Source organism: Scophthalmus maximus, chromosome 8 (genome assembly GCF_022379125.1).
Source record: "Scophthalmus maximus strain ysfricsl-2021 chromosome 8, ASM2237912v1, whole genome shotgun sequence".
In the NCBI taxonomy this organism is placed as follows: domain Eukaryota; kingdom Metazoa; phylum Chordata; class Actinopteri; order Pleuronectiformes; family Scophthalmidae; genus Scophthalmus; species Scophthalmus maximus.
Genome location: NC_061522.1, coordinates 22,046,512 through 22,063,563, shown reverse-complemented (window position 1 = coordinate 22,063,563; position 17,052 = coordinate 22,046,512). Strand labels below are relative to the sequence as shown.

Sequence of the window (17,052 nt, the reverse complement as noted above, 5' to 3'; positions counted from 1 at the left end):
TTTAATACTCATTTTTACCTTTCTTGTTGAGAGGGGAGTTGAGGACATGCAAAGCATGAAAGCCGGTCTTTTTCAGTTTAAAGCTGTCCAGAGGAGTGGAGCGAGACACGTTCCACACCCGCAGTACTCCAACCTGAGAGTCTGACATTAACACATTACTGTGGTTTTAAAGATAAATGGTGCTGTAAGTGGACTGTATTTACAGTATATAGCACTTTACTAGTCCTAACAACCACTCACAGCACTCTACACTGCAGGTCACATCCACACACACACATATTCGTGTTCTTTCTCACTCACACATCCCATTCACTGACAGCACAGCCATCTGAGGCAGTGTCTCGCCAAATGGCACTTTGACTGGGGGAGCTGTGAATAAAACCACCAACCTTGTGAATAAGAATGCATCTATACACACTACATACCACCTGAGTGGTACAGTATGTGGTATGTGTTCTAACCTGGAGATCAACACATTAAGGCAGAAGGGAAACCAGATCACACACACAACCCACATAAACACGTTGTGCCGTTACCTCCGGTGATGAACATGCCTGGTGCAGAGGGGACCCAGGCCAGACACTGAACTGATGCAGCAGCTGAGGGGAAGCAGAAGGACGTGATGCAATTCAATGCCTCACTGTCCACCAGCCGAATACCATTGTGGAGGTTTGACACTGTGAGAGAAAAAATACCTTCAACGCTGGCAATAACATATTCTATGTGTCTCATTGAACATTTGAAATTCAAATTACTCTAATCAACAAAATGCTGGAAATGTTGTGATCATTTTGTCTAACCTAGTAAGTAGTCAGTTGACAAAAGGTCCCATTCCAGAGCGCTAACTGGGTCCTCTTCGTCTGTGCCCTCTAATGACTCTGGACGCAGCACATGCTTTTGGCTTTTACTCCCTAAACAAGAGAAGACAGAGGTTAATGAAGGTTTGTGTTACCAGGTTCAGATGACGAAGATGTACAGTATATGTTATGGTTAGGCTCAAAAGATGCATGTGTGTGCGTGTGTGTGTGTGTGTGTTTGTGTGTTAGTGCATGTGAGCTTTTAGTCTTTTTTTATTAACTTGTTTTTACTGCGTACCTGGCTGAAAAATAGACATGCTTCCATCTGTGTGTCCAAACACCAGTTTGCCCCTCTTGGTCGGGTGCCACCTGAAGAGACAGATGTCAGACAGGAAGGAGTGGGCTTCTTTATGCACTGTGAGCCCAGAGTCACGACCGGCATATACCCAGATATACAATGGCCCGCGCTGAGAGACAAATGCCACTCCATCAGCTGAGTTCCAGCACCAACTGACCGACGTGGGGACACCTGGGAAAGCAAGAGGAGACGATATAAACTTTACAGATGGGAGGTCAGTGCAACAATCTGACTGTAAACACTACACTGTTCATCTGTCTACCTTTAGTGTTGTCCAGTCTTGCTACGGCCTTTTGTTCCGCAACGTTCCACACGATGAGCAGGTTATCAGCAGAGGCTGACGCAAAGAGGTCAGGGTTGTCAGAGCACCAGCTGATAGCTGTTATAGTCTTCTTGTGTTCTGACATGATGGATCTCAACTTATATTCATTGTACTGCTGATCCAACTACAACAGACACATTGAGACAATGACAAGGAATGAAAGCAGGGGAAATAAACAGAAACTTTCCTGCTGCAGTAAATAAAGACAGACTGCAGACAGAGAATCAGTTCTGTCCAAAGCTATAGACACTTCACACAAAAGGACTAAACAAGAAAAAAAAAATGCATGGGACAAAATGTTTGCAGTGATTGAATGATTTAAATCAGTGACTCAAACACAGAGTAATTACCTCCGCCGTACTCTACTGAAGAAGTTCAGGTATATTTAAAAACAGAAATTTTGATTGACATGCAAAGTTTCCTACTAACCTGGGGCGACATTTATAACTGCTTTATATGTACAAGTGATGTTTACTAACTGCACTTTCAGTGTTGTGTGGTGCGGTCCGCACCACTTTTTTGTTTTTTCCATTTAAGGAGCCTGGGCTGCGCCGAAAACCTGGATTTTTGCACACACAAGATTTTTACAAAATGTGTTTTCTTTTAGAAAAATCACTTACTGCCCCTTTAAGCTCAGAAATGACCCTCTTTGTTGCAGCCATCTGCCCTCCATCTATGTTTTGTTTGTAACCCTGCCTCCATCCTCCACAGGAACAATATTACTTTCAATATTTATTAATTTGAATTGACCATTTATGGCAATTTATGGGGCATTTTTGCGCATTTTCAAATTGCATGAAGGCGTGCATGCACTTCTTTTTGGCAAACTGGATTGGATCCTACGCACTGTTTTACAAAAAAGACCCGTGAATGTGCTGTGACACCTTAAACCTAATTCATTCTCACCAGTCAAGAGTGCAGTGCACCAAAAGAAGTTAGCTAGTAAGCTAGAAAAAAATGTTGAAATGCATAGATCCAGTTAAATCGGCCTGCTTCTGATTCTTCAAGTGGCGGTAATATGAACCCTTGACCGAAGCCACTGAAAAAAAGAACTGAAGATGAAACAATCACAGTGTTACTACTGTATGTTTTTTATGGATTGACATGGATCCAAATCTCACTGTGGGAGAGGAGATGTGAGGATGCAGTATTTTAGTGAGTTCTTTTTTTCTCAACTTAATCACTTTTAGCTTGAGTGAGAATGAATCAATTGTATATAAAAGTGTTAACTTTTAAATAAAGATTAAACATTCACCAGCCTCATGAACACAAATGCGCACACCGCTGCTTCACCTGGTAGATGTATATGGCCAAAGTAGCACAGTAGGCGAAGCGGTCTCCACTTGCAGCGCACACATCTTTGTTCCAGGGCTGACACCCTGCTGCCAGCAGGCCCACCTGCTTCACCTTGGCCATCCTCACCTACAGACACACAAACACATACACAAAACTAATGATGTCACATTAAAGTCATTCACAGTCCACACCTTCCATTTGTGTTTTCTGTGTATTTTTATATTCTGTTTGATGATCGTTTAGTGGCAATGACTTTGTAGACAGGCAAGCATTGCCCTCAGTTGTAAATTAGTAAATTAATGGCAGTAATAACCTAATTGAGATTTGTGCAAATAACTTATAACTAAAACCTGATCTTCCCCATATCCCCTATTGTCATTAAGGCCCTATTATAAGGTAAGAAGTTATTATTATTTCATTCTTCTTTTTCTCCCAAATAAATCTTATTTTTGTGGGGATATACATGTTCATGAAACACTAGCCCATGCAGCATGTTTCACGAAAATTAATAGGCACTATATTATGTCCAGATGCAAAGTCTGTGTAGCTACAACCTAATCCGATCATTGCGGCTTGCAGCTTCAATTTAGTATTCTATTGTTAGTTGATGTGTTGCTTTGCAATGTAGAATTAAATTAACACATCTGTCTCTAAACCAATATTTATTACAGGGCTGTTATAAAAGGTTTAATTACAGTGTTAAATTCTAGTGTTTTAGCAACACTCACAGCATACTAACAACCAGTGGATCCCCAGGTTAGAGAGGGTAAGACGATTAAAGAGACAGAAATGGGAGAGAGGATTGAATTAATCTGTGCTGTGATTGGCTGAAATCAGTGAGGAACTGACTTTGTCAGAATGGTGCTGGCGTCCACTTGTTGAAGCTCCTACACATTGTCAGATCCAGAGTCCTGAAAAGGACCCTGTGGGAGATGGTTAGCTATCTTACCTTAACCAAAATGATCTTCCGCTAAGATAATTAAAGCAATCCTAAAACTGTGTTAAGCAAGCGGAACTGTCGAGTACATGTCTTACTTTGCATATTTACTTATTTATTTAAATCTGTTAGACCTTCATAGCAACAGGGGCTTTGAGGCCTCGTGAGTGTTTATCTGTAAAGGGCCAGTTCCCCTGAATCGCAGAAGAGATTAAAAACTTGAAAGACCAGGGACTCCCTGACCGAGGTTCTCTTCAAAGAGGTGTTGCCAGATCCCCAGTAACCTTTGCCTCTGAGCTGCAAATTAACTGATTTACATATAAATTCCTCTCAGTCTATTCTCCTTTTGATTAATAATAATGACTGTGCAGAACTTTGATGGAGGAACATTTAATGATCCCTGTGGATATTTCTGAACATCCCATTATTACATTTAATCTGTAATTGGATGTAAGATAAAATCTTTGAAACAAGAGGTTTTTAACTCAAATGTTATGTCCTCAGGCCAGAAGATCACTCTTCTTTGATTTTTTTTGACTATGTGTATTTCTTTTTTCTTGTAGGGTCAGAGTTTAGCTCTTCTTCTTCTCTAACAGAAAATGTATGAGAATTTCTCAGATTTGATGACAGAGGGGCACAAAAAATCGTATTCATTTTAATTTCCCCTCAGATATGTACATTAAGATATATCTTTAAAGTAAATGGCCCGATCGTCGATTTGCTTTGCGGTTTGAATGTACAGACAGTTTAATTAGACAAAGTTTAATTAGAAATAACGAAATATACATTCATGTATCTTTTCAGTACCATGGGTGTAGTCTCAAGCTGAGATCCAGATTTATTAAAACACTGGTGCTGAGACTTTCTAAAAGTCCTTCAAACAAGCAAAATGTATTTGCCCTTATCAACATTTGAATTTACAATGTAAAATAATGAATTATTTCATTAGTCTCCAGCAACTTGTGCAAGTACAAATAAGAGTCCAAAAACAATCATTTTGGGGCCACAGAGAGAATATCATTGACATAGTAAAACTGGTCTTGTAAAAATAACTCAGAAGCTTGTAAATGGACAGCAGTCCCCAAACCTTGTCTGTTAATGGAATACATTATTAGTTTCTTTTCAATTAATTAAAGTAGAGTAGAGTCTGCAATTAAGCCATGCTAGCAGCATTGCTCTGGAAATCACAATGATGGTCTGTTGGTTGGTTTGCTATAAATTCAGTACAAATATTCATAGTACCCAGAGGAGGAATCCTAGTGACTTTGGTGATGTTTGTTTCTAGTATAATCTCCACCAAGTGGCAGCCAGCCGTGACGTCACCCATTGGTTTGTGAAGGAAAATGTTTACTGACGTCAAAAATCAAGTGAGAAGTAGGGTCATTTTCTCACAGACTTCTACTGACTTCTGTTTGTAATCAGTGGAGTCGCCCCCAACAGGTCATTCCAGAGAATACAGGCTTCAGGTTTCGTGCTACCAGTGATTACGTCCATTTTTATATAGTCTATGATCTCAACCACCATTTGGTGAACTGACAAAGTTTCACACAGTCATCCATGGTGATGTTGGTGACCCCTTACTTTTGCTTTAAGTGGCACCATGAGGTTCACATTATCATCGCACAAGGCTGAAGCAATGAGACCAGGGCTGGTCAATTTTCAAAATTGAAAAATCATTCTGAACAAACAATCTATCACATGACTGCTTCATGAGAGTGAAGGTTAAGTTTTCACCCCTGGCCGTTTGTTTGTTGGTTGTTTGGTTGGTTGGACAATAGGATTATGCAAAAGATACTGAACTACTGAACTACTAAGATTTCCATGAAACTTGGTGGAAGGATGGGACATGATCCAAGAAAGAAGCCAATTGCATTTTGGCATGAATCTGGACAAAGGGGTGGATGGATGTTTTTTTTTTCACTTCCTTAAACATTCTGAGATGTGTGATGATGTGGATTCATTTTTATTTATTTTTTTAATCAATTTATAATCTGATCTGGATTGTTTTGTGACTCAGATAAGGCTTGATTGACTTTAAGGGGACAGATGGGCCTTTGAGGAGGTATGTACTAGGTGTCAAGTTTCTTAGGGTTTTTCCTTCTGCTGCTGAAATGTCCTTTATTTTGATTCCATGCTGTGGAATCCTACACACCTTAACAGAACCTTTGGCTAGAGCACAGTGTTTAATGTCTTACATTGGTTTTCTTCTAAAATATCAGGTGAACCCCTCTCCTCTTTGTCCGCTGAGGAATTATTTTCCGACGATGGGAGTTTTGGTGATTCTCAGGTGACACTGGTGTCTAATGTAACTCCCTGAGGAGAATGGGACTGAGAGGTAAAGCCTGCGTGAATAGTCTCCACGTCAAAAGCTGACGTTTCTTCAGCTGCGTGTCTGACTGATCTGCCTTCATGACCCCGACGCGTTTTTATCAAGCAAAACCACGCTCATCGGCCGTTGTTGTGAGCTGGACCACAGAACGATAGTAAGCAAGAAGAAGAAGAAGAAGAAGAAGAAGAGAAGGAGGAAGAGAGGAGGAGGAAGAACAACGTAGCCTTAAACGTTTGGTCAGAGCACCGGTCAACAAATAGGCTAACCCCGTTTGTAAGCTGCTAACGTTAACGAGCTCTTCTCACCCCGAGCGGCCGCCGCCAGCAGAGAGCCCGTGTCCTCCTGCATCTCCCCAACATGTAGGAGTCACCAACAGGTTTCTCCAGCACCAGTTCATCCTGACATGGAGACATTCGGTATCGCAGATGTTCACCACAGAGCGGCGGGGTGGTGGTGACAGAACTGCACCAAGCGGGACTTTACGGCTCTGCTCTGTGAGCTTTGTTTCCTATACCCTTGTAAAGGCAACGTGTGTGTGTGTGTGTGTGTGTGTGTGTGCGTTTCTTCTTACCGTCAGGTGTCCGTCGACTCGAGCACAACGGACAGCTCCCGGGTGCTGAAATGTACCCTGCTCCCCGTTGTTTGGTGTGGGGGTGGGCCTCGACCACGGCGGTGATTGTCCGTGAGAATAATCATTCTGATCAGCCATTGGCAGTCCCGGGTGTCAACGACAACGATTGCCCAGAGCCGTTGAGAGAGAGAGTAGCGACAACTCTGTTCACTTCGATGGACCTTTTTTTTTTTTTTTTTTTCCAGCAATGGCGGATCACGGAGCCTCTCAATAGTTCCCGGAAGTAAGGAGCAGCGCATTAGAGTAGCAGCAGAATGGAGTCAATGGACAGTCTGTGTGGGTAAGGGTAAGAGTAAGACGTTAAATAATCAGATTGTGCATTATCAGCAATTCTGAATCAAATCAACATGCGCATTAAAGCATTAAATTATTAATTAAATTTTACTTTAAAAAAGCGTATTGACTTACAACATAGGCATACTACATAGGCATATATTGCCTATATGCCTATATACATAGTCTGTATATTGTAAATAGATACATTTATTGACTACTAATTACCAAAAATTGCAGTTCTGTCGATCTGAATAATGGATTCTTATTGCACACCAAGCACTTCTGGGAACTATCTGAAGTCTACATGAGTCACGTGACCTGGGAGCAAATTCTGGAGGAAGTTGAATTTTATTGAATTTTGTTGAATTTTATTGATTTAAATAATACATATATTTAAAGTAATCCTTTACAACCCCAAACTCATTTTCGAAGTACTTTATTCCAAACAACATTGTTTTTACAGAACTGCATGCTCTTTTATTTTTTACTTATACTATAAACTTCAACATCACCAAATTTCATAAAGTTATGTAAATGTTATCAACAGACCCTGTTGACAACTCTACAATGTATAAATCATTAAATCTACAATGTATAAATCATTAGATTTCAAATTAAACAAATTAAACAGATTCCAATGTAAGTTAACAGGAATACATCAAAATACATATTAAATGAAATGTAGTGTAAAAAAACACAGTGAAATATATAAAGCCTGTTTTATAAATTAGAAGATATTTCCTGCCCAGCAAGCTATACTTATACTTATTCATTATACTGTACCTATTCAATTTAATATTATATTATTGTTCATTTATTCATCTGTGTAAGTTATTCTTTTAATATTATTGACTGATGAAATTAACTATATGACGACATAAGTTAAAAACAAATCAGTTGTGTTTTTGACAATGTGAAAATGAAGAAAACTAAACAGAAAATATCCTGTTAGTAATGTAGTATATTTACTCTCTTAAAAAAAAGTTTAAAAAAGTAAATAGACGTATTTACAAAACAAAGGTATTTGCATAATAATAATAATACAAATAATATTCATAATACATACACATGAAAATAAGGAAAAGAAAATCGCGAAAGTTAAGAGAAGGAGGAAAACTAGGGGGGAAAGGGGAAAAAGAGAAGAAAGAAGCCATATTTTGTTGTTTTATCCTTTTCTTTTATTGTGTTTATATTTTGATTGTCTTGTTGGGGGGCAGTGAAGAGGAATGAAGAGGAATGAAGAGGAATAAGCTTTGAATGTGCACCAGAAAAGGAGACCAGGTTTTGTTGAAAGCCATCATATTGTCTTTTATTGATGATGTGAGCTGTTCCAGATTTGCATGGTCAGATAATAGATTGAGCCAGTGATTAATTGAGAGTTTTGATCTGTCTTTCCAGTTGAGTAAAATTGTTTTCTTGGCTACAGTGAGTGCTATGAGAACGAAAGTTTGGAGATGTTGTGGTACAGTGAGGGAGGAGATATCTCCTAAAAAGAGCGATGGGATGCTGAGGCTGAGGAACTCTGACAGCTTTCCCATGAATTCCGATCAAAACCGGCTGACAAGTGGGCAGAGCCAGAATGCATGGAAGTGGTTGTCTATGTAGAGGGGCAGTGTGAGCAGGTGTTGCTGTCTGTGAAACCCATATAGTGCATTTTGTCAGAAGTGATGTTTACCCTGTGTAAGATTTTGTATTTAATGAGTTAAGTCTTAGAGTTTAGTGACATGAAGAATGTGTTGTTGCATATTGTTTGCCAGTCTACGTCGATGTGTTCTTTATTTAAGTCTGAAGTCCATTTATGTACTGGTATTGAGAAAGTTGTGTCATGGTAAGAAAAAAATGTATACATTTGTAATAATAATTTTTAAGGTTGTAGTGAACGTAGTTTTGATAATAATGGAGGGTCGAGGTTGTGGAAGTTATTGTTCTTTGTCTCTTTTATGGCATATTTCAATAAATGCAATGTGTCGAATGGGCAGATTATTATTATTATTATCAAATGTATCGAAGCTGGTGGGAAAGACAGTAGTTATAGAAATTAGGTGCATCCAGTCTGCCATACTGTTTGGTTTTTTGAAGAGTAGTTAATTTAATCCTGGGTTTCTTTTCTTTCCAGTAAAATGTATTGATAATTGTATTCAGAGGGGACAACCAGCCAAGGGGTGGGTTAACATGGGTCATGGCATATAGGTAGTTGATTTTTGGCAGAATTTTCATTTTGGCGGTAGAGATGCGGCCAATTAAAGAGAGTGGGAATTAGTTCCATCTGTTCAAGTCTTCTTTGATGGATTGTAGTAGTGGGGTGAAACTGAGTTTGAATATATCATTTTGGTTAATTGACATATGGATTCCTAGGTATTTAATGGATTGAGTTGTGCGGTTGTATGGTAAATCCCCAACCTCAGTATCCCAGTCGAAGTGGTTAAGGAGCAGAATCTCGGATTTAGACCAATTGATGGAGTAGCCAGAAACCCCGCTGTACCTGTTAATCAGATTGTGGACTGACGGGAGGGATGATGATGGATTGGTTAGATAGAGTAAGATGTCATCGGTGTATAGACTGATTTCATGGTGGTTTGAATTGGTTTTTTGACCTGAAATACTGTCATTCTGTCTTATGGCTAAAGCAAGTGGTTCGATGAAAAGTGCAAAGAGTAATATTGATAATGGGCATCCTTGCCTAGTACCTCTGTTTAAGTTGAATGATTGGGATATTTTTCCGTTGGTGATTACTGATGCTGATGCTGATGCTGTGTTATATAGTATCTTAATCCAGTTTATGAAGTTGGGGCCAAAGCCAAAATGGTTTAAGGAGGTGAAGAGAAAGGGCCACCCCAAACTGTGAAATACCTGTCCTGCATCTAGAGTTGCAATGACGGCTGGGTGGTGATTCCTTTCTGTATCCGGGGATTTGTATAGATGAATTATGTTAAATAATCTTCACATGTTCTCTAAGTAATGTCTCCCTTTGATGAAGCCAGTATGATCTGGGTGCACGAGTGATGAGATTACAGATTCCAATCTTATTGTTAGAGCTTTGCTTATAATTTTGACATCTGCGTTTATTAATGATATGGGTCGGTAGTTGGTGCAGTGTTTCGGGTCTTTATTTGGTTTGGGGATCAGTGTGATCAAGGCAGTATTCATGTGGTGGGGAATTTTAAGCTTGTTGTGGATTTCATAGATTGTACTGAAAAATAAGGTTGAAACAGAAATGTTTGTAGTATTCAACAGGGTATCCATTTAATCCAGGGGATTTATTGTTGGGCATGAGCTCTAGTGCTTTCTTTAGTTCTTCTATGGTGAGTGGTTTATCCAGACTTTCTGCTTGGTTGGTATTGATTTTCGGGAGGGAGACAGTCCTCAGAAAGGCGTATGCTTCTGCAGATGTAGCGTTGTTGTCAGGTGTGTATAGATTGGTGTAGTATTATCTGAAGGCTTCATTTATTGCAGTGTGAACTTGGATAGTGTTACCAGAAAAAAAAACTACTATTGATGTGATGTTTGACTTTTCAGTTTGCTGTTTTGATTGATTAGCCAGAAGTTTACCAGTTTTATTGCCAAATTCAAAATTTTGTTGCCGAAGTCTGAGGAGATTGAATTAAAAACATTTATTAAGAAGAGTATTAAGTTCATGTTTGGTTTCAAGTTAATCTTTTCTGATTGTGTCTGAAGGCATTAAAGAGGCTAGGGTGTCCAGTCTCCCCACCTCCTGATGTAAAAAGTGTTCTCTTGCTGTTTCTTTTTTCTTTTTGTTTGTGGAGTATGCTATTATTTTACCTCTCAAGACTGCTTTTGCTGTTTCCCATAAAATACTGCTGCCGATATCAGTTGGTTTTGTTGGTTTATAGGAAGAATGCCCATTCTTGTTTGAGGTATTTGGTGAAATCCGGGTTTTTTAGGAGTGATGTATTGAAGCACCAACTGGGTGGGGGTTGGGGGTGAATTCCTGTTGTTAATTTGAAGGTTATAGGGGTATGTTCTGAGATGGCAATACTGTGAATGTTGGATTATGTTGCTCTGTGTGTGAGTGAGTTGTCATTCAGAAAATAATCAATGCGGGAGTATGTCTTGTGGTATGGGGAGTAGTAAGAAAATTGTTTTTGTCTGGGTTGTGCAGTCTCCAGATATCCGTCAGTCCACTATCTGACATATATTATTTGATTGTAGATGAGGAGGGGAGAGGCTTATTGGAGGTTGAAATGGTGGAGTGTTCTAGATCTGGGTTCAGTACAGTGTTAAAGTCGCCTCCTAAAATGATGTGTGAGTTTTGGAAGTTGGCTAGTTCTGCGAATAGGGAGTGGAAAAATGTGGCGGAGTCAGCGTTTGGTCCGTAGATGCTGGTTATTGTAATGTTGTCTTTTTCAATGTTGCCGTTGATTATAATGAAACACCCTTCCGGGTCAGTTACAGTTGACTTATTGGAGTATGGTGTGGTTTTACTTAGCAGGATGGAAGTACCTTGTTCTTTGGAGTTGTAGTTTGAGTGAAAGGGCTGGCTAATCCATCCATCCCTCAGTTTCCGAGACTCTGCCTTGGGAGGATATCAGGATATTTACTCTCTGTCTTTTAATGATTTTGAAAATATGAAACAGTCTCATTCTATTTTCCTCTATTTGTAAACACTTTTTCTAATTTTGTAGAGTTTTTCTTACAATAATAAGTGCAGTATCCCAGGACCCTATCATTTTAACCATGTGTTGCCTCGTTGAGAGCACTCAGGAAATCCACAAATTGTTTCCTTCTTTCTGCAATCCTTCGGAGGGCCAGTTCAAGAATAACACCCCAGGCTCTCAGCCTGTAGTACTGAGTCCATCATTATGCTCGCCTACCAGATGCACCTCTGTGGCGTTCTGAAACATCTTAGAAAATCAGTGACAACAACTGTCTGACCACAGCTCCATGTATCACTACTTATCACTGTGAATGTATTTTTACTCTGTCCTGGCTAAATTGTGATTGGCTGCTTTAATTTCAAACTTTTGATGTCTTCACAGACATCATGAATATTACATTAGCACCTTTTTAGGCTACACTGCATATTCCTGAATGATAACTGAACTGTTGAAAATTTGCCTAAACATGATTTTCTATTAAAAAACACTTGCCCTCATAAAACTGATGAATACAAGTGTGAATCAGCTTATGAATGTTGACAAGCGTATGAGGAAATGCAGCGTAATGTAGAACATACATTGAATTTTACTGAATTTGGAGAAAAGTTCTATTACAACAGGTGTCTATCAGAATACTCTATAAGTAAATTCAAGGAAAAAAAAACATTTACTCAACTGCCATGTGTTGATACAGTGCAGGATAGTTATCAAAACTTTACTCCCACACAAATTTATGATGTTGTTGATAGTGCAGCAGCCTCACTACGTTCCACACTCGACTATGTCGCCCCTCTGAAAAAGAGTCAAACAGAAGGGGATATCTCCATGGTTTAATGCACAAACACGTGCTTTAAAACAGACGTCATGTAGGTTAGAAAGGAATTTGCTTTCCAATAATGTAGTTGATTCTAACCTAGACTTGACAAATAGTTTAATTACATATAAGAAAAACCTCCGAAATGCCAGAACAGAATATTATTCTTCACTAATAGAGGAAAATTTAAATAACCCCAGGTTCCTCTTCAGCACTGTAGCCAGGCTGACAGAGAGTATAAGCTCTACTGAACAGTCTATTCCTCCAACTCTTAGTAGCTTTTTTACTAATAAGATTAAAAAAATTAATCAGCTTCTTCCCACTAATAGCACAGACACACTGTCGAGTACAGTAGCCTCTCAACCAACAGTATCACCTAATTTATATTTAGATTGCTTTTCCCCTGTAGATCTGGCTGAGCTGACTTCACTGCATCCGAGCCATCAATCTGTCTTTTAAAACATCGAGGGTATTTAAGGATGTATTACCTTTAATCAATAGTTCCATATTAGATCAGATCAATTTATCAGGCTATGTACCAAAGGCCTTTAAGGTGGCAATAGTTAAACCTCTGCTCAAAAAACCGACTCTAGACCCAGATATCTTAGCTTACTATAGACCCATATCAAACCTCCCCTTTATCTCTAAAATCCTTAAATAAAAAAACTGTTGCTATATTTATCTATAAAGCCAGATGAAACTAATCAGGAGGACAAACTTCAGGACTGTCTTAAAACATGAAGGCCTGGATGACTTATGATTTTTTACTTCCAAAATCAGACAAAACTGAGGTAATTTTACTCAGTCCTAAACATCTCAGAGAAACATTATCTGATCATGTAGTTACCTTGGATGGTATAACCTTGGCCTCCAGCTCTATTATGAGGAACCTTGGAGTTATCTTTGACCAGGACATGTCCTTTGACTCGCACATAAAACAAGTCTCTAGGACAGCCTTCTTTCAACTGCGCAATATCACAAACATTAGAAACATCCTATCTCAAAAGGATGTTGAAAAACTAGTCCGTGCATTTGTCACTTATAGACTGGACTAATGTAATTCATTACTTTTACGATGCCCCAGTAAGTCTGTGAAAAGCCTCCAGTTAATCCAAAATGCTGCAGCACAAGTTCTGACAAGAACAGATCATATTTCTCCAGTCTTAGCATCTCTGCATTGGCTTCCTGTAAAATTCAGAATAGAATTCAAAATCCTGCTCCTAACCTACAAAGCCCCCAATAAACCCCATCATATTTACAGAGCTCATAGTTTCATGTCATCCCAATAGATCACTTCACTCTGTAAACACAGGACTACTTGTGGTTCCCAGAGTCTGTAAAAGTAGAATGGGAGGCAGAGCCTTCAGCCACCAGGCTCCTCTCCTCTGGAACCAGCTCCCAGTTTGTGTCAGGGAGGCAGACACCCTCTCCACATTTAAAGTTAAACTTAAAAACCTTCCTCTTTGATAAAGCTTATAGTTAGAGCTGCTCAGGTGTTTACTAAACCATTTCTTTATTATGTTGCTATAGGCCTAGACTGCTGGGGGAACTTATATCATGAACATCTCTCTCTCTCCCTCTCTGCCCCCATGTATTAACATTGCATGTCACTAACTCTGTATTCTCTCTCTCCGATTGTATCTCTGACCCCAGAGCTGCAGGATCCAAACCTGTCATTTTTATTATTATTATTACTATTATGATTATTAATAGCATTTATAAGTGTCAGATTTTCCGTAATTATAAGTATCAGTCTGGTAGAGTTTAAAGTGGCGGTTGTACAACTGTTCTCTCTGTCTCCTCCTGTCTCTCCTCTCCCCCCCTCTTTCTGCCCACCTCTCCTCTCTCCCCCATTTTTCTCCTCACCCCAACCGGTCGAGACAGATGACCGCCCTCAACCGAGTCCAGTTCTACCAGATTTTTTCCTGTTAAAGGGAGTTTTTTCTCTCCACAGTCGCCAAGTGCTTGCTCAATGTGGGATTTGTTGGGTTTTCCCTGTAATATTGACCTCACTATGTAAAGTGCCTTGAGACAATGTATGTTTGGATTTGGCGCTATACAAATAAAATTGAATTTATTTGAATTGAATTCTTTTTTTCTACCTTCCAAGGTTAAGAAAAGCATTGATGGATCCATTTCTAAATGAATACAACTGATAAAAACCTGTACTCCAATACAAAAGTGCTTTGATGTCAAATGTTTTTTATAGACAGAAGAAGACCGCGATTAAGTATCATGCTGCACTGAATATCTAGGCTCACAAAGAAATCCTCATGGGAAAAGTGACTGCGTACTGCTCTTTTTACAGTACACTACAATTCACTACCAGTGTTCGGCAGTAACTAATTACTCAGTAATATATTACTATTACATTATTTTCTTTTCCAAGTAACTAGTAGAGTAAGGGATTACAATTTCCAAAATAGTAATTATATTACAGTTACTGATCCAAGTAACGCTGCATTACTTATTACTATATGATGACTTGTACGTGCGGGCAGGTCATGCCAAAAAGCTAAACGAAGGATAGAGGATGACAGAGACTGGAGAAGTTCGTCACTGGGTATATTGTAGATAAGATGTTTGAGAAGCTTCTGCTAATCACATACAATCATTGTTTCACTTCTGAACATTAGGACCTTGCTTAATATGTGAGGGCAGAAATAACAGAACAAGACACTGGACACAATATCAGCTTGGTTGTTAGGCAACGTTTTATGTTCTGTAAAACCTTCAGATATTCTTTGCTGCTTTTGTGACATATATGAATATACGGAACCTGCAAAAGTAATAAAGTAATATAATGAGTAACGTAACTAATTACTTTTAAAACCAAGTAATAAGTACGTTATATAATTACTTTTTGAAAGCGTAATAAGTTATACGTAACTGATTACCCTTCCTGAGTAACTTGCCCAACACTGTTCACAACAGGTAAGTCATAGACGTACAGTAAGCCCTGACCTGTACTTTCACATCAGCCAATTAATTGATTGCCCAATAAAAAAAATCGGCCGACATGAGCCTTTCACAGATATACTGATATTGCTGTTTGTGTTTGCTGATATGTGAATAAATTGCTGATATGTATGAAAACTTGTTTTACAGAATAAACAATGCAGATGTTTACGTTTTTTTAAAATGTTTATTTGTGTCAGTCTTTATTGTGTTTTGATTCAACTGTTGAGCAAAATATCATGTGATCAGATCTTGTGGCAATCAATGAAAAGTGTGGCACACACATATACGCACGTGTGTGTTTCAGGTGGGACACGGCGAGGTTCAGCACTCATGACAGTGCTGCTGGAAGCCATGGTGGGTCGCTGCCATGTAAACTGTGATCTTCAGATGGTGCAACTCACTGAGCATTCCCCTGGATAACACTGCCATCAGGTGGACTGTCCTCAAAATACATCACTTCTCTGTTTTGGGGCACCTCTTTGGAAAAGAATGTCAGAGGTCACTCAGGAGTTGTCTGGTAACTATTCTTTTTTTCTACCTTCAGTTACTCACTGAAAAGATAAACACTCCTGAAAATGAAATACCAGGGCTAATAAAAGGCTTAGAAAAAACCACAGGGAGCTGTTGTGAAGGACCAGTGTGAGCACCTTCCCAGTTAACTAGCATTTAGCCATTTACTTGCCATTTGAGTAGTCATTAGTATGATTAGTGAATGGAAAATGGACTGTATTTATATAGTGCTTATCTCGTCTTATCGACCACCCAAAGTGCTTTACAAGTGACATTCACCCATTTAGACACACACACACATTCTTACAGCGCTTCTATATACAGCGCTTATACATACATCATTCACGAAAATGTCGCCGCAGCCGTCAGGGGGGACGATAAGTGTCTTGCCCAAGGACACTTCACCATGCGGACTGGAGGACCCCAGGGATCGAAGCATTGACGCGCCAGTATACTTGCCAACCCTCCCGATTTTCCCGGGAGACTCCTGATTTTCACTACCCTCTCCTGTTTTCTACCTGCGGTCAAAATTCTTCCGCATTTCTCCCAATTTCTGATAAGAGAGGGTGAGGATTGAGGGTGGCGATGTGGAGCAGCTGGGTAGAGGAGCAGGAGCAAGGCCGCATGAGTTCGGCAATGGTTTTGTGACTGAGTTCCAGGCTTGGGCTGAGTTCCAGGACTGCCTGCATATACCTGGCACTTCCTGCCTCAGAAACTGGCCTTAAGTTCAGAGAAGGCAAAATCACTGAACAAGAGCTATACAAAGTCATAGAAGAAACTGTCCGAGTGTTTAACCACGGTTGAAACAAAACAGTCTGGCGACAGTTTTAATGCAGGAGATAAAGAGCTTGATCAGCCCAGCGAGGAACTCAGGAAGACCACGCCCACTGCCACAGACGGGCATGCGCACACACTTAAAGTCTGTTTTTGTTGATAATGTTGTTAGCACTTGTTAACAATATTCTATTCTCGCCACAAATGCGCTTGCGCTCAAAATAAATTAACACATTTCTCTTGCGGCCTATGTCCCCGTGTCATTGTACGTATCCCTGATAGGAAGTGTGTACCCGCCCACGGGAGCGCGCATGCATTCAGCGAAGGCAGAGCTACATCACTGCGCTTTGATTTTACCTAAGTAAATGAAAAATAGCAACATATGGATTGTTTGACTCATCATTCTGGTGTTGTTTTATCAACAAGGTTTT

General features: G+C 39.5%; 1 protein-coding gene across 6 annotated transcripts in view; it reads right to left on the bottom strand.

Moving 5' to 3' along the window:
* wdr17 (WD repeat domain 17) overlaps positions 1–6,797 on the bottom strand; it is a 37,293-nt gene extending 30,496 nt beyond the window's left edge. For 2 of the 6 annotated variants that reach the window (XM_035637194.2, XM_035637191.2), the window contains exons 1-7: positions 6,611–6,797; positions 2,771–2,899; positions 1,418–1,601; positions 1,096–1,326; positions 801–911; positions 537–677; positions 19–141 (exon numbers count right to left, since the gene is read on the bottom strand). In XM_035637194.2, coding sequence (XP_035493087.2) covers positions 19–141; positions 537–677; positions 801–911; positions 1,096–1,326; positions 1,418–1,601; positions 2,771–2,899; positions 6,611–6,748 — 1,057 coding nt within the window. In that variant the 5' untranslated portion in view covers positions 6,749–6,797. Of the gene's footprint in view, positions 1–18; positions 142–536; positions 678–800; positions 912–1,095; positions 1,327–1,417; positions 1,602–2,770; positions 2,900–6,610 lie in introns of those variants that run through there. The other 4 variants (XM_035637195.2, XM_035637193.2, XM_035637196.2 and 1 more) reach the window with 3 other exon arrangements.
* Between the last annotated feature and the right edge of the window lie 10,255 nt (positions 6,798–17,052).